The sequence below is a fragment of the Cydia splendana genome, unplaced genomic scaffold (assembly GCF_910591565.1).
Source record: "Cydia splendana unplaced genomic scaffold, ilCydSple1.2 scaffold_68_ctg1, whole genome shotgun sequence".
In the NCBI taxonomy this organism is placed as follows: Eukaryota; Metazoa; Arthropoda; class Insecta; order Lepidoptera; family Tortricidae; genus Cydia; species Cydia splendana.
In genome coordinates, this window is record NW_026946898.1 from 744,543 (window position 1) to 760,475 (window position 15,933).

Here is a 15,933-nt window from a genome sequence, read left to right on the forward strand (position 1 = left end):
TAATATGTTAGCACCTTATAGGTACCGGGTGGGGCCTGTAATATGAGCAAAAAATTAAACTGTAGGCTGTACTCCTCATACTGACCAACATTTGTTCAGCGACTTTTAAAAATAACTTGTGGTTTGATTTTTAATACACTTTAAAGTGTATTCTAAGACGCAATGTATTGCGAATTTTGTTATGTTTAAGGCGTGACAAAGTGACAAGCAACGTCAATCACAATGATATGGCGTGGCGATGGCGTCCATTGAAGATAATATTTATTTTGTATGAAAAATAGGGACTCTAAATACTTCATAATCATAATTTTTAAAAGTTGTTGAACAAAAGTGTCACCGTTTGAGGAGTACAATCTATGTTTTAATTATTTGCTCGTGTTACAGGCCCACAGACCAACCCCTATAGACATAGCTTATAGGACGACTCGCGGCCTCCACTCGTGCGAGCAATAGCGCTTATAAAATATTTCACGCGCACCGCTCCGATCATAGTCTAATAAAACATGGTCTTCCATTCCCAGAGTGACACGGGCCTACGTCACAACAACATGGCCGCTATATATAGCGCTATCGCATATTATCATATAGCGCTGTCGCATGATGACGTAGGCCCGTGTCAGTTAGGTGACCTAGAAAAGACGGGAATGGAGTACCAGGCGGAGTATATTATTATACCATGGCTCCGATCAGTTGCGTCCAAATTCACGACCTGTTAACAGTGTGCGCGTGTTTACGATAATAAATCGCAATTTATTCAAATCATGGGATTTTGCAGTGTGAAATGGTGTGGCAAGTCATCTAAGACTTCCAGTTATAAAACAGATGGAATAACATTCCACAGGTAAGTCAAAATCACTATTTTGTTGAAAATTATTTCTTGTCCGCGGGGTTCATTTTATACTGGTCAATATGATTGTACTGAGCGGCAGTGAAGTAGCCCGTCCTTTTCCGTCAACTTGAAAATGCAATGTGCTATCCCTTTCACGTCAACAACTAGTGATGTGACGGTGATGGTTTTGTCAATTGCGGTAAATTCGTGCTTTCGCTCGAACCATATTGTACCATTTTAAGAAATGTAAAAGATAATTGTGATTCTCTTTCATTTTTAATTGAGAATAAATAAAATTGATCTGTAAAATCTATAGTTTTAATTAGGTAGTTGGTAGTTTATCTTAGTGGGTATATGTAGTATGTAGTTTAGTTTTTAGTTAGTAGTACCATTATTGAGGTAGCATCAAAATAAGAAAATGATCATATTTTAGCAGGTTTTCAGAGCAACGCCCATGTGACATTCTCCTAGTTGCAAGCGCCATTAGTTAGTAGTATAGTTTCCATAGGCTGCGTTTGCCACCAAAGTGTATTTTTGAAATTCATGATTGATTTATTAATAATAAATGAATGATGTAATTTTTTTTTAAGAAGCCAGGTGAGCAGTTAGGTCACGAGATGGACTTGATGATGAACTTTGAAGAAGTGCAAGGGAACTCGGTGATGGTTTATGATAGACACATGTTGTGTGGGTTTGTTAGAATCCTCTAGGTGAGCAGTACGGTGGGGGGGCACGAGATGGACCTGATGATGAACTTTGAAGAAGTGCGAGGGAACTCGGTGTTGGTTTGTGATAGACACATGTTGTGTGGGTTTATTAGAATCCTCTAGGTGAGCAGTAAGGTGGGGGGCCACGAGCTGGACCTGATGATGAACTTTGAAGAAGTGCGAGGGAAATCGGTGTTGGTTTGTGATAGACACATGTTGTGTGGGTTTATTAGAATCCTCTAGGTGAGCAGTAAGGTCTTGGGTCACGAGATGGACCTGATGATGAACTGAAATGGACTCCGACGAAATGTGAAATTTATTACACATTTATATTATTTTATATTTGTTTATGTTATTGCCGTAACCAAACTAATTTTACAGATGTGCTGGGATCATATACAAAATTGTCGCGTCGGTTTATTCGTAAACGTAGGAACTTAGATGCTTTAAATAGATTATGCATGGTTGTTTAGTATGAATTAGACTAGGAAAATAATACAGTATTTTTCATTAGCATGCATGCATTGGTGTATAGCGGCTTTTGCCTTTGTGTCAGTGACGTGGTGCCTCACCGGTACTACTGTAGAAAACAGCGTTAATAAAAACGGAATATCTGAGAGACCGAGCTTTGCACAGCAAACATAAAAAATCTAAAATGCGCGTTTTCCTAGAGTTAAAACGCCTCGCCTCCGTAAACCCCATATAGCAAATTTCATCGAAATCGTTACAGTTTTTCTTATGTTTACAATCTTAGCTCATTAATAATATGCAAAGTAACATTTTTAGATACATTTTTAAAGTACCTAATGAATGATTATATTGTATGAATATTTTGAAGTAATTAATCTGTGGACTTTATTGATAACGATTATTTTACCGCAACAGATTACGGTACCATTGGTACCAGTACCACTGCAAGTAATGAACATGTCCCATCCCTACGCTTACACGTGTCAGCGCGCCACGACCAATCGCAACGCCGGGAGCACCCCTCCCGCGCCTCACAGTTTGGTGATTTGCGTCGCGAACAAAATGGCCAATATTAGGTTTCTAGTCGGGTGTTCTGTGGGTCAAAATGTCACTACCAACGCGTGTCGCCTAGTGATGGGCAGTTCTCGAGAAGTTTCGGAAACAAGAGAATATCGCGAGAAGCTTCTCGAGAAATTTCTCTCGAAAGGAAATTTCCGAGAAAGTACTTTAAATATAATAAATATTAGATTATTTGTTTTTTGTATGTGTTGATATTAGTAATGTATAGGTATTCGCAGTACATTTTAGTTCTTCTAAAACCTTTAAAGGCAAAATTCTCTTCGTTCTCGAGAAATTTCCGAGAAATTTCTTGAAAATGTTCTCCGGAGAACTTTCTCGGGTTCATTCAGTACCGTTTAAATGGTAAATAGTTATTAAATAAAACACATTTTTGTTAAACAGGTAATTCGAAACTCGTGTCGATTTAAAACATTCCCGTCGGTCGTTGTTTTAATTATTTATCACCACTCGTTGCGAATTTTCTAATTTTGCACTTCGTACTACTTTTGTATCGTAATATACTATTATGTATTAGCTACTGGAAAAACACATTAAAGGTTACCTCATTAAATGTATTCCCTGTAATATGGGCTCATCCGAAACACTCCAGATTGATTAATCACTTCAGGTTCTTTCTTTCCTAATTCGTGTTTTACTTCAACCGGACTTTTTTCGCAATTTATCATATGCCGTACCAAATCTTGTGATATTTTTGCATCTATACACTGCATCACAAAATGAACACACGTCTTTGATACATCCATCGGCCGACAAAGTTCTAAAGTATCTACTCAAACAGTTTACCTTTTTAATTTTAATTTATCAACACGTTTGATTTGTCACAATCGTCCACTTTCTTAGCATTAATAATAATAAATAAAAATCGTTTATTTCGACCAACTTAGGATCATATTACATTTACATTTACTTATTATATTAAAATTAAGATTAAAATTAAATTAACTATTTTACATTAAAATTCATATAAATTATAATAAATTAAATTCAATAATTTAAATTAAAATAAATTAAATCATTATATTCTAACTTATACTAAAACAACAAACAATAAGAGCCTTAGAGAGGCTTGGACACCAGTACGTGAATCATATGACAGTGATTCAGGTACTGGCAGTCAAACCTCTCTGCGAACGCCCTCAAGATGCCGCTGGAACTAGCCCGTACTCTGCGCACCAGGGATGTGCAGCGTTTCCTCATTGTGGTGTAAAAACAGTCCACCCTGGCATTGATGACACTGAGAGAAAAAAGCATTTGTACCCTTCCGTATTCAAAAATTACCTGGAGATTAAAAAAAATCACATGCAAATAAAACAATGGAGTATTATTGGCGATAAGCGTTATGTACAGGGTACAGGAAAATTTGGCGGCTTTCTTTTGTTTCATAAACTAGGTACCTGAGATAGTTCATGACATGACCATGATTCTCTGCCAAATATTTCAAATCTGTTTTATTAAATATTTACCGTACATTTAATTATTGAGTAGAAATTAGTCATTTTGTATTAACTCCATAATATTATATTTTATTACAGTTTGTCAAAACAGTTTCAAAGTTCTTTCATATGAAACATTTTTTGTTTTATTATTGCACAACTAGCTTCTGCCCGCGACTTCGTCTGCGTGATGATGATGATGATTGATAAAAACTATCCTTTCTCGGGGCCCAATCTATCTTCATACCAAATTTTGTCCAAATCGGTCCAGCGGTTTAAGCGTGAAGAGGTAACAGACAGACACAGTTTCGCATTTGTGTATAATAATATCGGTATGGATTGGCTGTTTTACATGAACGCCAAATGTAGCGGAGAACATTTCAAGAAATTTCTCGGGAACAAAATTAAATTATAGCTTAGAACGTTCATTTCATTTGGCAGAAACCAACTTATCAAGCCAACAGCTGTACATAACATAAATCCAGACTATTTGAGCTTCTAAACAATATTAACTCGAAATAACCAGTATTTTTTCTTAAATATTCAATCCGGAAATTTTCTCCTGGAAAGCTTCTATGGAGAACGTTCCCGAGAAGTTTCTCGGAAATTTCTCGAGAACAAAGAGAAGTTGACCTTTAGTATCGTCTAATTGGTTCGAATTCCTTACGCATAGTTATTAATCACTAACAGTTATAAATTAAAAAATATGAATTTTGATATTGTTTTGATTATATGTACTTTCTCAGAAATTTCCGTCCAAGAGAAATTTCTCGAGAATCGCTGAGAATTTCCAGGGGAAGGAATTCTCGAGAACGAGAAATTTCTCGCCGGCACATCACTAGCCTGTCGCCTGATCAGGTTTCATCAAAACATGAGCTAAAAGTGAATTTAAATGTAACTTTATGGTTAGTATTTACTAAGTGCCCAAAACTATATTAGTTAGTACTAGAGATGGGTCGCGGGTATTTACCCAATTTACCCACCCAGGTAAATACCCGGTAAATACCCATCTACCCGGTATTTACCCGTATCTACCCAAATGGACGGGTAGATTCAATTTTTGTTGCACATGTCTTTTTGTGTTAAAGTGGAGATATAAACCGAGTTAATGGTTGTAATTATTGTGTGTCATTTAAAATGAAATGGTTTAGCAGCTAAACCTTAAACCTGCAGTTGTAACTAAGGAATTTTTAGTGCAATTTTGATAAATATAAAAAAAAGGCCGTCATAAGAGTATTTTTTTTAGATTTGAGTAAATTATCGTACTTATACGTTGATAATACACATTCCATCTTCGGTCGGCGGGGGGTGTGGTTGGGGGGAGGGGGGGTAAAAGTGAACTTTTTCATATTTCTTGGATTCTGTCATTAATATCGAAAAGTTTTGTATGTACAAACTAAAGTAGACATAATTTTATACAAAAAAGGTTATATACATTTTTCTCCTAAAACTAACTGTATTTGACTTATGAGCTTCCCAAGTTGTGATACTGCACAATTTTTTTTATTATCATTTATAAGTAGTCTTTATTTTCATCTTTCTAATGTATATTAAAAGCGTTTTAAAACATTTCCGGAAGCCGGGGAATGATTTTACACGATTTTCATAATTGTACTGATATGTTAAAATCGAACTTCACCTCATAGCCACCTTTCCGTAATTAGTTTGAACATACATTTTATGTAACATTATAAAAAAATACTTAAATTAATCTTATTTATACTCACATACCATTAAACACATCAAATTTAGAAGAAAAACGAAAATACCCGCGTATTTACCCGCGGGTAGGTAAATATCGGGTATTTACCGGGTAAATACCCGCTCTCGGGTATTTACCCGGGTAGTTACCCATCTCTAGTTAGTACAGTCACCAGCAATAATATGTTACACAGCGAAGGCCGCAAAAATATCTGACACGATCTTATTAGTAGCGCGATAAGAGCGCGTCACATATTTTTGCGGCCTTCGCTGTGTAACATATTATTGCCGGTGACTGTACATTCATTATTGATTGCACAAATTAAATTGTGTCGTACAAAACTACATGGCAGCATCGAACTTTTCCGGCCTCGCGGTACCGTCATTTCAGTGGATGCTACTTGCACATCATATAGCTGTCCAATAGAAGGCTGTGCTGATATCCTGACACTGCCACCGTGCGCCTTTCGTCGCCTATTAATCGACAGTATGTACACACTTCAACATTTGTGCCCGTATATATTTTATTTTTAAATAATAACTCGATTACCGTGGTTTCGTCCAAAAAAATGTGTCACTTCCGTGTGTCTTATTTCTCGGTAAGTGGAAATCATTTTAATACGAGTCCTATTTGATATGATAACTTATTCGAATTGTTATGATGTAATCGGAAGAATGTTCCGGAACATTAACTATGTTTAGGGTTATGAGACAAAATGATAGTTTTTATCATTACCGTGGTAGTCATTACCACGGAACCACGGTATTTTTCGCCCACGGTAATGACTATTCTTCCACGGTAAGAACATGAAACGCTTTTTTTTATTGTTTATGTTCTCTTTTAACAAAATTTGCCGAAGGAGAGTTACTTTTTCTTTGTTGTATTTTATTCATATACTGTAATATTTCACTTATTTTATTTTTTTACCGTGGACCCGCCGATTTACACCAAATCAAAGAATGACCCATATGGATTAAATAACTGTTTAACAGATACATATTATTAATACTATTTTCCAATAGAGTATCAACATAATATTGACCAAATATGATGCCTGTGACATAATACTTAATATTTCCTTTCTTGTGTCTATCGACCCCGTTTTAAGAATATGGAGAAACAGGGAATTTTCTTTGATTTTCTCTGAATTGGATGGATAAAAGTTGATTTTACGAATGCAAAATTGATTGCTGATTTCAAAAAAATTTCTTTATCATTTGGATTATTGGCGAAAATCGTCCTTGAAGTTGAAAATCGTGTCTTTTCACCCCATTTTACGGTATCGCTACAAGTCCTCCCCTCTTATTTTATTTAAAATCCTGGAAACCCTTATTTGTGACCAGATTTTCGTAAGCAACCCTATACCACTGTATTCGCAATAAAATTACCATCATTTTGATATACATATAATTCAAGCATCAGGCAGATGAGTGCAATTATCTATATAAACTCACCTGTTTAAACTCGGCAACCACATAATAGTGACCGGAAAAAGATAGGCAACCTAGCTGATTCATGCTGTAGAAGTTGTATACTTTCTATTGGACCTTATTTCGTTCGTCAGACAAGTCGGTGAAATAAGAAGAATATTTTTTTTTCAAAACTTAATTAAAAATAGGCTTGACCTGTTCTGGAACATATTTTCTTTCATAAAATATAAGTTTCATCCATCAGACGTATCGGTGAAGGTCGACCATAATATGGGTACGCTACATAATTCCGAAATATTTTATGCCGAATTTTAAAATATCAAATTTTATTATTCCGATTTTTAAATGCTCGACCCATCAAAATTCCGATTGTCGTAATTACCGAACGATGAAAATCACGAAGTTTTATGTTTCCGAATAGTAAAACCGACGATTTTTTAAATTCCGAGTCACATAATTCAGAATATAACAATTCCGATAGGGAGAAACACCGAATTTTACATTTACGATTTTTGATATCACGAATTCCGAATTGTCATAATTCCGAAATTTTGAATACCGATTTGACGTGATTCCTATTTTTTAAATTCCGAACAACGATATTCCGAATTTGTTGTTAATAAATAAAGGTACCTACGTTTCTACGGGGGGTAGCAGTTGTAACGTAACCTAAACCTACTTTTTTTAAAACAGTTATTTACTGTAGGGGTCGCAGTTCTAACCTAACCTATACCTACTTTTCTGTAAGCAGTAAGTTTCTAGGGGAGGGAGGGTCGCAGTTCTAACCTAACCTACACCTACTTTTCTAGTAGCAGTTGGTTTCTGTAAAGGTCGCAGTTCTAACCTAACCCACTTTTCTAGTAGCAGTTGGTTTCTGTGAAGGTCACAGTTCTAACCTAACCCACTTTTCTAGTAGCAGTTGGTTTCTGTAAAGGTCGTAGTTCTCACTTTTTTTTTTTAATTAGGGGGGAAAAAGCATTCCGCATACCACCCGAGTGCGGGGGTGACCCGAGCGGTTATGTGGGACTCCCGTCTAGGCTAATGAGGCCCACGGTACACCCACCAAAAACCCCCCATATGCCGCCTCGCCGCCCCATTGGTGCTTGCGTACTCATCCGCGACCCCACCGGCTGCACGAGCGGCTCCCTCGCGAATGCCCGAAGGCCCTTCACGCTAAGCGCGCCAGATGGTTTGACGCGCCTTCCTCCTTGGCCTCCGTTCTGCACTGTAGCGGACCCCCCCCCCCCCCGAGCCCGCGCCACAAGGAAGCTACGGGCGCCAGAAAGTTGACAGGGAGAACGGCACATCGTAACACTGACACTCCTCTTCCTCGACGGTCCACCTCCAACGCGTCGCAAGCGGGCTTAACAAGCCCACTTGGAGCGTCCTCCTCGGGCCAGCCCGTCCCTCAAACAGGCCGGCCCTGGTTGCCTCTACGCTTCACCGTGGGTGACCAAGCCACGGTTACTAAGCCCCTCCACCACGACAAGGTGAGCAACCCGCGGGGGGTCGCAGTTCTCACCTTTTTTTTTTTTGTTACCCAGGGGTAATCCGTTATGGATCCCACTGGCCCGGGAGCAGCAAAGTGGGTATGCCCGACTCCCACGGACTAAAACCCCTGGGGTGTTCCGCCGCGTGCTTTGTGGACGGGGTTTCGGGAACTCCAATGTAGACCTCCGATACCCCGCCGGCGTTGCCCTTGCGGGCTCATCTTTTGGGGCTGCTCTAGCAGCCTACTTCGCTGAAGGCACCTCGGAACACTTGAGGGCCTTCCAGCTCGGAACCTCTTCAGGCGAGTGATGAGACTCCCGGCCCATCACCCGCAGGTTCCCGTTAAGGCGGCATCATTCGGGCTGCGTAGGCCCTTCGCCGCCGGCCCGGCCTCCTACGGCGCTGAGGCAGCGAATTCGCATCGTCCTCGCGCATTCTTTCTGCAGCTTCCTTTTGTGTCAGGACGGTGACGCTAAAGGTGGCCACTGCCGCCCATACCTCCTCACTGCTGAGCATGCGGCGTATTAGCGCCGGCAGTGAGAGGTCTCCTCCCACAGCTGCGGACAGGGCAGTGCGAGGCTCCGCCCACGCAGGGCACTCTTCGCGTGTGTGTTGAGCCGTATCCACGACTCCTCCGGTACAGTGGTGACACGCCGTCGTCGGCTCTCTTCCTAACCTCTCACACAGGTACCAACCGAAGCAGCCGTGCCCCGTCAGAAGCTGCGTGAGATGAAAGGAGGGTGCGCCATGCTTGCGTTCGACCCATTCTTTTAGAACAGGCCGCACAGCAGCCACTAGGTCCCGGCTAGCTCCCGGGATTTCCAGACGCTCTGTCCACTGCTGGTAGAGGACGTCTCGCGCCTCTTCACGCCACTGGCGGACCTCACGAGGGGCGGGCCAGTTCTCCTCCCTCCTTGCTGCTAGCACCCGCCAAAAGACCGCGGATTGAACCTTGGCTTCAAGGTCCCATGGCGGGCTCCCTGCTAGCAGGCCGGCTGCTGCGTGCGAGTTGTCGCGGTACGCTCGAGCCACCCTGAGAGCTATGGCCCGCTGCGGACGGCGCAGTAGGGCCGCACTCCGAGGACTCAGGGTATCCGCCCATATTGGCGCCCCGTAGAGCGCCATTGAGCGCACCACATTCAGATAAAGGCTCCTCCTGGACCGCCTAGATTTGGAAGGATCCGCCCAAGCGCTCCGGCTGCAGCCAGCAGTTTTGGAGCCAGGCGTCTGAAGTGCTCATCAAACTTCCTCCTACCGTCGTGAACGAGTCCAAGGTACTTCATCGTCGACCCGGCGGCGATGGAAGTTCCTCCCACAGTTATCTGAGTCCCCTCCGGTGGTTTATTTCGAGACCCATGGAAAACCAGAACCTCGGATTTATGCAGAGCCACTTCTAGACCTATATAGCCCGAATCCTTTGGACCACGAGTGCGACTCCGGCTGTGGCCAGGTAAGCGGCCTCCCTGTGGGTCCTGCCACGGGCCGACACGAGAGTGTCATCAGCGTAACACGTGACACTGATCCCCTGCAGATTGGGCCCGCGTAGGACCCAGTCATACCCAATGTTCCACAGGAGCGGCCCCAGCACCGAGCCCTGGGGAACACCGCACGACATCTCCCGTCTCCCCCAGCCGTTCTTGGTTGGAAATATCACAACGCGGCCTGCAAAATAATCCGCCACGATTTTTTGCAAGTATTCGGGCACGTTGTGGTATTTTAGAGCCGCCGTAATTGTTTCCCAGGGCAGGGTGTTGAAGGCGTTAGAGATGTCTAGTGACACAGACATCACAACCCCACCCTGAGAGACCTCCTCCTCGGCTAAGTCCCTTACTCGGGCAATCGCGTCCAGCGTCGAGCGCGGTGGGCGGAATCCATATTGGCAGTCGCTCAGACCCGGCTGCAAGCCCCTGACGAGACGAGTTCCGATTATACGCTCAAAGAGCTTACTCGTCTCGTCGAGCAACACTATTGGGCGGTAGGCCGATGGCTGATCAGGTGGGCGCCCATCCTTCCGGAGCAGTACCAACTTGCCTGTTTTCCACCTATCGGGGAACCGCCCTTGAGTCAGACAAGAGGTGAAGAGGCCTCTGACTCCTTCTTCCAGCTCGCCGACTGCTACCACCAAAGCACGTCCAGGTATGCCGTCTGGTCCGGGAGCTGTCTTTTTCGACCGGAGTTTTCGGACGGCAACATTGAGCTCAACCTCCGTTATTGGTGGGACCTCTCCCGCTACGTCTGGTGGTCCTATGTTGGGCGCCATAGCTGGCGGCACAAATTCGCCCCTCTCTGGAAACAGAGTACTGACTACTAGCTCCAGGAGGTCCGGCTGGAGACTGCTGGTCAGTGGGGGCGTCCAAGGTCGGAGCTTTTTCCTAACAACTCGATACGGCCTGCCTCTGCTCTCGAGCCACCTCTTTGGCTTTCGCAATGGCCTTCTGCAGAGTTGAGTAGAGATGGGTAACTACCCGGGTAAATACCCGAGAGCGGGTATTTACCCGGTAAATACCCGATATTTACCTACCCGCGGGTAAATACGCGGGTGTTTTCGTTTTTCTTCTAAATTTGATGTGTTTAATGGTATGTGAGTATAAATAAGATTAATTTAAGTATTTTTTTATAATGTTACATAAAATGTATGTTCAAACTAATTACGGAAAGGTGGCTATGAGGTGAAGTTCGATTTTAACATATCAGTACAATTATGAAAATCGTGTAAAATCATTCCCCGGCTTCCGGAAATGTTTTAAAACGCTTTTAATATACATTAGAAAGATGAAAATAAAGACTACTTATAAATGATAATAAAAAAAATTGTGCAGTATCACAACTTGGGAAGCTCATAAGTCAAATACAGTTAGTTTTAGGAGAAAAATGTATATAACCTTTTTTGTATAAAATTATGTCTACTTTAGTTTGTACATACAACACTTTTCGATATTAATGACAGAATCCAAGAAATATGAAAAAGTTCACTTTTACCCCCCTCCCCCCAACCACACCCCCCGCCGACCGAAGATGGAATGTGTATTATCAACGTATAAGTACGATAATTTACTCAAATCTAAAAAAAATACTCTTATGACGGCCTTTTTTTTTTATATTTATCAAAATTGCACTAAAAATTCCTTAGTTACAACTGCAGGTTTAAGGTTTAGCTGCTAAACCATTTCATTTTAAATGACACACAATAATTACAACCATTAACTCGGTTTATATCTCCACTTTAACACAAATCGACATGTGCAACAAAAATTGAATCTACCCGTCCATTTGGGTAGATACGGGTAAATACCGGGTAGATGGGTATTTACCGGGTATTTACCTGGGTGGGTAAATTGGGTAAATACCCGCGACCCATCTCTAGTTTTATGTGTAATGTGATTGGCGTGTGTGTCGTGAAGTATGTAGGCTGGCTTTATCCGGTCTACAGATACTGTCACAGACTTACCATTTACGAGCAAAGTGAACACCTTTGGACCTCTCTGAAGAACCTCATAGGGACCCGTGTACGCTGGTTTCAACGACTTGCACAGAGTATCGTCTCTTAGAAACACATGCGAAGACGTTGGTAAATAAATGTACGACGCTGACCTACGTGACGGGAAGCTGGTGTCGGGCGCAAGTTTCTCGTGAACGTGCGAAGCCGAGACAAGTAGTCCGTCACATCAGGAAATGGATCAGCACCTGGGTTGAAAAACTCACCAGGCATTCGCAGGGGCTGTCCGTAGACGAGCTCCACAGAAGAGGCTTGGAGGTCTTCCTTGAAGGAGTTTCTTACGCCTAACAACACCAGTGGGAGCGATTCAACCCAGGTGGTGCCGGCGTGACACGTAATGGCGGCCTTCAGCTGGCGGTGGAGCCGCTCCACCATGCCATTACACGCAGGATGATAAGCGGTGGTACGCTTGTGTACAAACCCTACCAGTTCAGAGAGCTTCTTAAAAAGTGCAGACTCGAACTGGCGTCCTCTGTCAGTGACGACATCCACCGGGCACCCGAAGCGAGCTATCCAGCCATGCAGCAGAGCCTGTGCGACGGTATCGGCGGTCATGTCCTGTATCGGGATTGCCTCAGGCCACCTCGTAAAACGGTCAATGGCGGTGAGGCAGTACTTAAAACCTTGACAAAGTGGAAGCGGTCCGATCAGGTCGATATGGATATTCAGGAACCTGCCCTTGGGGACGTCAAATGATGACAGTGGAGTGGAGACGTGTCGAGTGACCTTCGAACGCTGGCAAGCCAGACAGTTCCGAGTCCATTCACGACAGTCTCTCCTGACCCCGGGCCAGACATACCTGTCAGCCACGAGCTTCGCAGATGCATTTGCTCCTGGGTGACTAAATGAATGCAGGCTTTCAAAGACCTGACGCCTCAACTCTGCTGGAACGTACGGTCTAGCAGTTGAGGAATTGCCACTTTCATCGCAGTACAGCTCAGCATTTGTCCCAGGCACTTGGACTTTCGTCAGGTGCAGCGAGTTATCACCACCCAGCAGCTGCTCCAACTCCGGGTCGTTGTCTTGAGCTGCAGCTAGCCTGTTCACATCCACCGGTGGTGTGATCTCCTCGACCCTAGGGAGAGTATCTGCTACGACATTGTCCTTACCTGAGATGTGCCTGATGTCCGTGCTGAACTGCGATATGAAGTCCAGGTGACGGAATTGCCTGGGCGAGCAATTCTCCTTGCGAGAATGGAACGCAAAGCATAACGGCTTATGGTCTGTGTAGATGGTGAAGTCGCGGGCTTCGACCATGTGCCGGAAATACTTTATCGCCTCATAAATCGCAAGGAGTTCGCGATCGTAAGGCGAGTACTTCTGCTGAGCAGAACTCAGCTTGCGCGAGAAGAAGGCTAGCGGTTCCCAGCCCTTCTCCTCGTTGAACTGCTGTACAACCGCGCCCATAGCCACATCGGATGCATCTGTGACTATGCAGAGCTTTGCCTGTGCATCTGGATGAGCCAAAAGTGCAGCCTGGCTCAAGTCCTGCTTGCAGCGATCGAATGCTTCCTGCTCTGCCGATGTAAAGTGGACTGGGTGCGAAGCTTTCACCGAACCCACCAAGAGAGCGTTCAGATGAGCTTGATTCTGGGCAGCACCGGGTACGAACCTGCGATAAAAGTTCAACATACCCAGAAAACGCCTGAGCTCCCGCACCTTCTTGGGCGGTGGGAAGTCCTTGATTGCGTCGACCTTGGCAGGGAGGGGCTTGGTGCCCTCAGCAGAGATACGGTAACCTAAGAATGTCACCTCTGCAGCTCCGAAGACGCACTTGGCAGTGTTTATCACCATTCCATAATCCTGCAACCTGGTGAACAGCTGACGAAGATGGCCTTCATGGGTCTTCTCGTCCTTCGAGAAGACTAAGAAGTCGTCCAGATAGCTGTAACAGAAGTCAAGTCCCCGCAACATCTCATCCACGAAACGCTGAAACGTCTGTCCGGCATTTCGAAGCCCGAACGTCATGAACGGGAATTCGAAAAGACCGAACGGCGTTGTTATGGCGGTTTTCGGGATGTCCTCAGGGTTGACGGGGATCTGGTTATAGGCCTTAACAAGGTCAATGGTTGAAAACACGCGGCAGCCTGTGATACTCTGCGTAAAATCCTGGATATGGCGGATAGGATACCTATCAGGTACTGTCCGCGCGTTGAGCATCCTGTAATCGCCGCAGGGTCTCCAACCATTGTCCTTTTTAGGGGCCAAATGCAGGGGAGAAGCCCATGAGGACTCGGAGGGTCTGGCTATGCCACTAGCGAGCATAGAAGAAAACTCCTCCTTAGCGATCTTCAACTTGTCAGGAGCTAACCTACGAGGTGCACTGTACACCGGGGGTCCAGGTGTAGTCCGGATATGGTGTAGTGTATTGTGTTTCGTTGTGCGATGTATGCCAGATGGGCGTGTGATGTCGGGATATTCCCGTAGTATTGCGTGGTAAACAGACTCACCAGTTACAACTTTGATTGAGGCAATGTCGTCAGACGGTCGGGCAGGCAAACCCGCGGTCGAAAGTAGTGTATTGCCATCCATGAGTCGATGTTCCCTGCAATTGACAATAAGATTGTAGTGAATTAAAAAATCTACACCTATTATCGCCCTTGTTACATCTGCAGCAACAAATCGCCAGACAAAGTCGCGGCGCAAACCTATGCTAAGCACTAGATGCACGTAACCGTACGTGTTTATCATAGTGCCGTTAGCGGCGCACAAGTTATAGTTCGTTGGCGGCCTACGTTCTTTTAAAACACTACGCGGAAAAACACACAAATCACTACCTGTGTCCACGAGGAATGTGATTTTTGACCTGGAGTCCATGATGAATAAGCGACCTTTGCTAGGGCAGCCGCTCGCCGCCATCACCGACTGCCCGATGCATTTCCCGACTGGTAATCACAAGGCTTGATGTACCGCTTAGCCTGCTCTCCGAACTTGTGATGGTACCAGCAGGTGGGGAACTTCCGGTAGTTGGAGTTGGACCTCTTGGACGCTGAACGCTGCCTGGTGTGACTCGACAACCTTCCTCTGGGCCGGGACATTCTACCGACCTTAGCATCCAGCGCCTGCATCCGCCTGCTCAGTTCCGCAATCTGCAGCATCAGGGGTTGCTGCAAATCTGCTGCTGCCACCTGCGGGGCGGACGTGACGACGTCATGAAGGCGATCGGCGAGCTCCGCCAAGTCCTCCAGAGATGATTTAAGTTGCGACGCGACAATATCCTGCGTCCGCTTCGGTAGCCGGTTGTACCAGATGGACCGCAGGAAGTCGTCGGGTAGCCCAGGTCCTGCCAGGTTCTGAAGGTGCCGAAGAAACTGTGAAGGCTTCCTATCTCCTAACTCCTCAAGGTTCAGGACCTGCTGTACCTTCCTCTCCCGTGACGCAGAAAGGCGCTTAATCAGCTCCGACTTAAGTTTGCCGTACTTGTCATCTTCTGGTGGTGACGTAATAATATCTTCAACCTCCGCCGCATATTGAGGTTCAAGTTGCGCCATGGCATAATAAAATTTGGTCTCATCAGTCGTTAATCGGGATAATCGAAATTGTCCTTCCAGCTGCGCAAACCATAGCGCGGGTTTGTCCGGATAAAACGGTGGCACCTTGACGCCAACCCGAAATGACTCGGCCGTTAAGTGCTCGGCGCCATTTTGTAACGGTACTCCTTTGTCATCAGTGCCGTTTTCGCCTCCCATTCTGGGGTGTTTAGCAGGGGGTCACCAATGTGGTATGCGTATTAACGCAGTATATCTCTGGTCTATCCACTTACTTGGTCTAGGTGCTAGCTTCGGGCGTAGAAAG

General features: G+C 44.4%; 1 protein-coding gene across 1 annotated transcript; it reads right to left on the reverse strand.

Moving 5' to 3' along the window:
• Positions 1–8,984: 8,984 nt before the first annotated feature.
• On the reverse strand, positions 8,985–9,767 carry LOC134805830 (uncharacterized). The gene has a single exon (XM_063779038.1). It carries the CDS (start codon positions 9,765–9,767, stop codon positions 8,985–8,987), a length of 783 nt encoding a protein of 260 aa, XP_063635108.1.
• Between the last annotated feature and the right edge of the window lie 6,166 nt (positions 9,768–15,933).

Coding starts and splice junctions, on each gene's coding strand:
- LOC134805830 (XM_063779038.1), bottom strand. CDS start 9,767: ATGGCGCTCTACGGGGCGCCAATATGGGCGGATACCCTGAGTCCTCGG.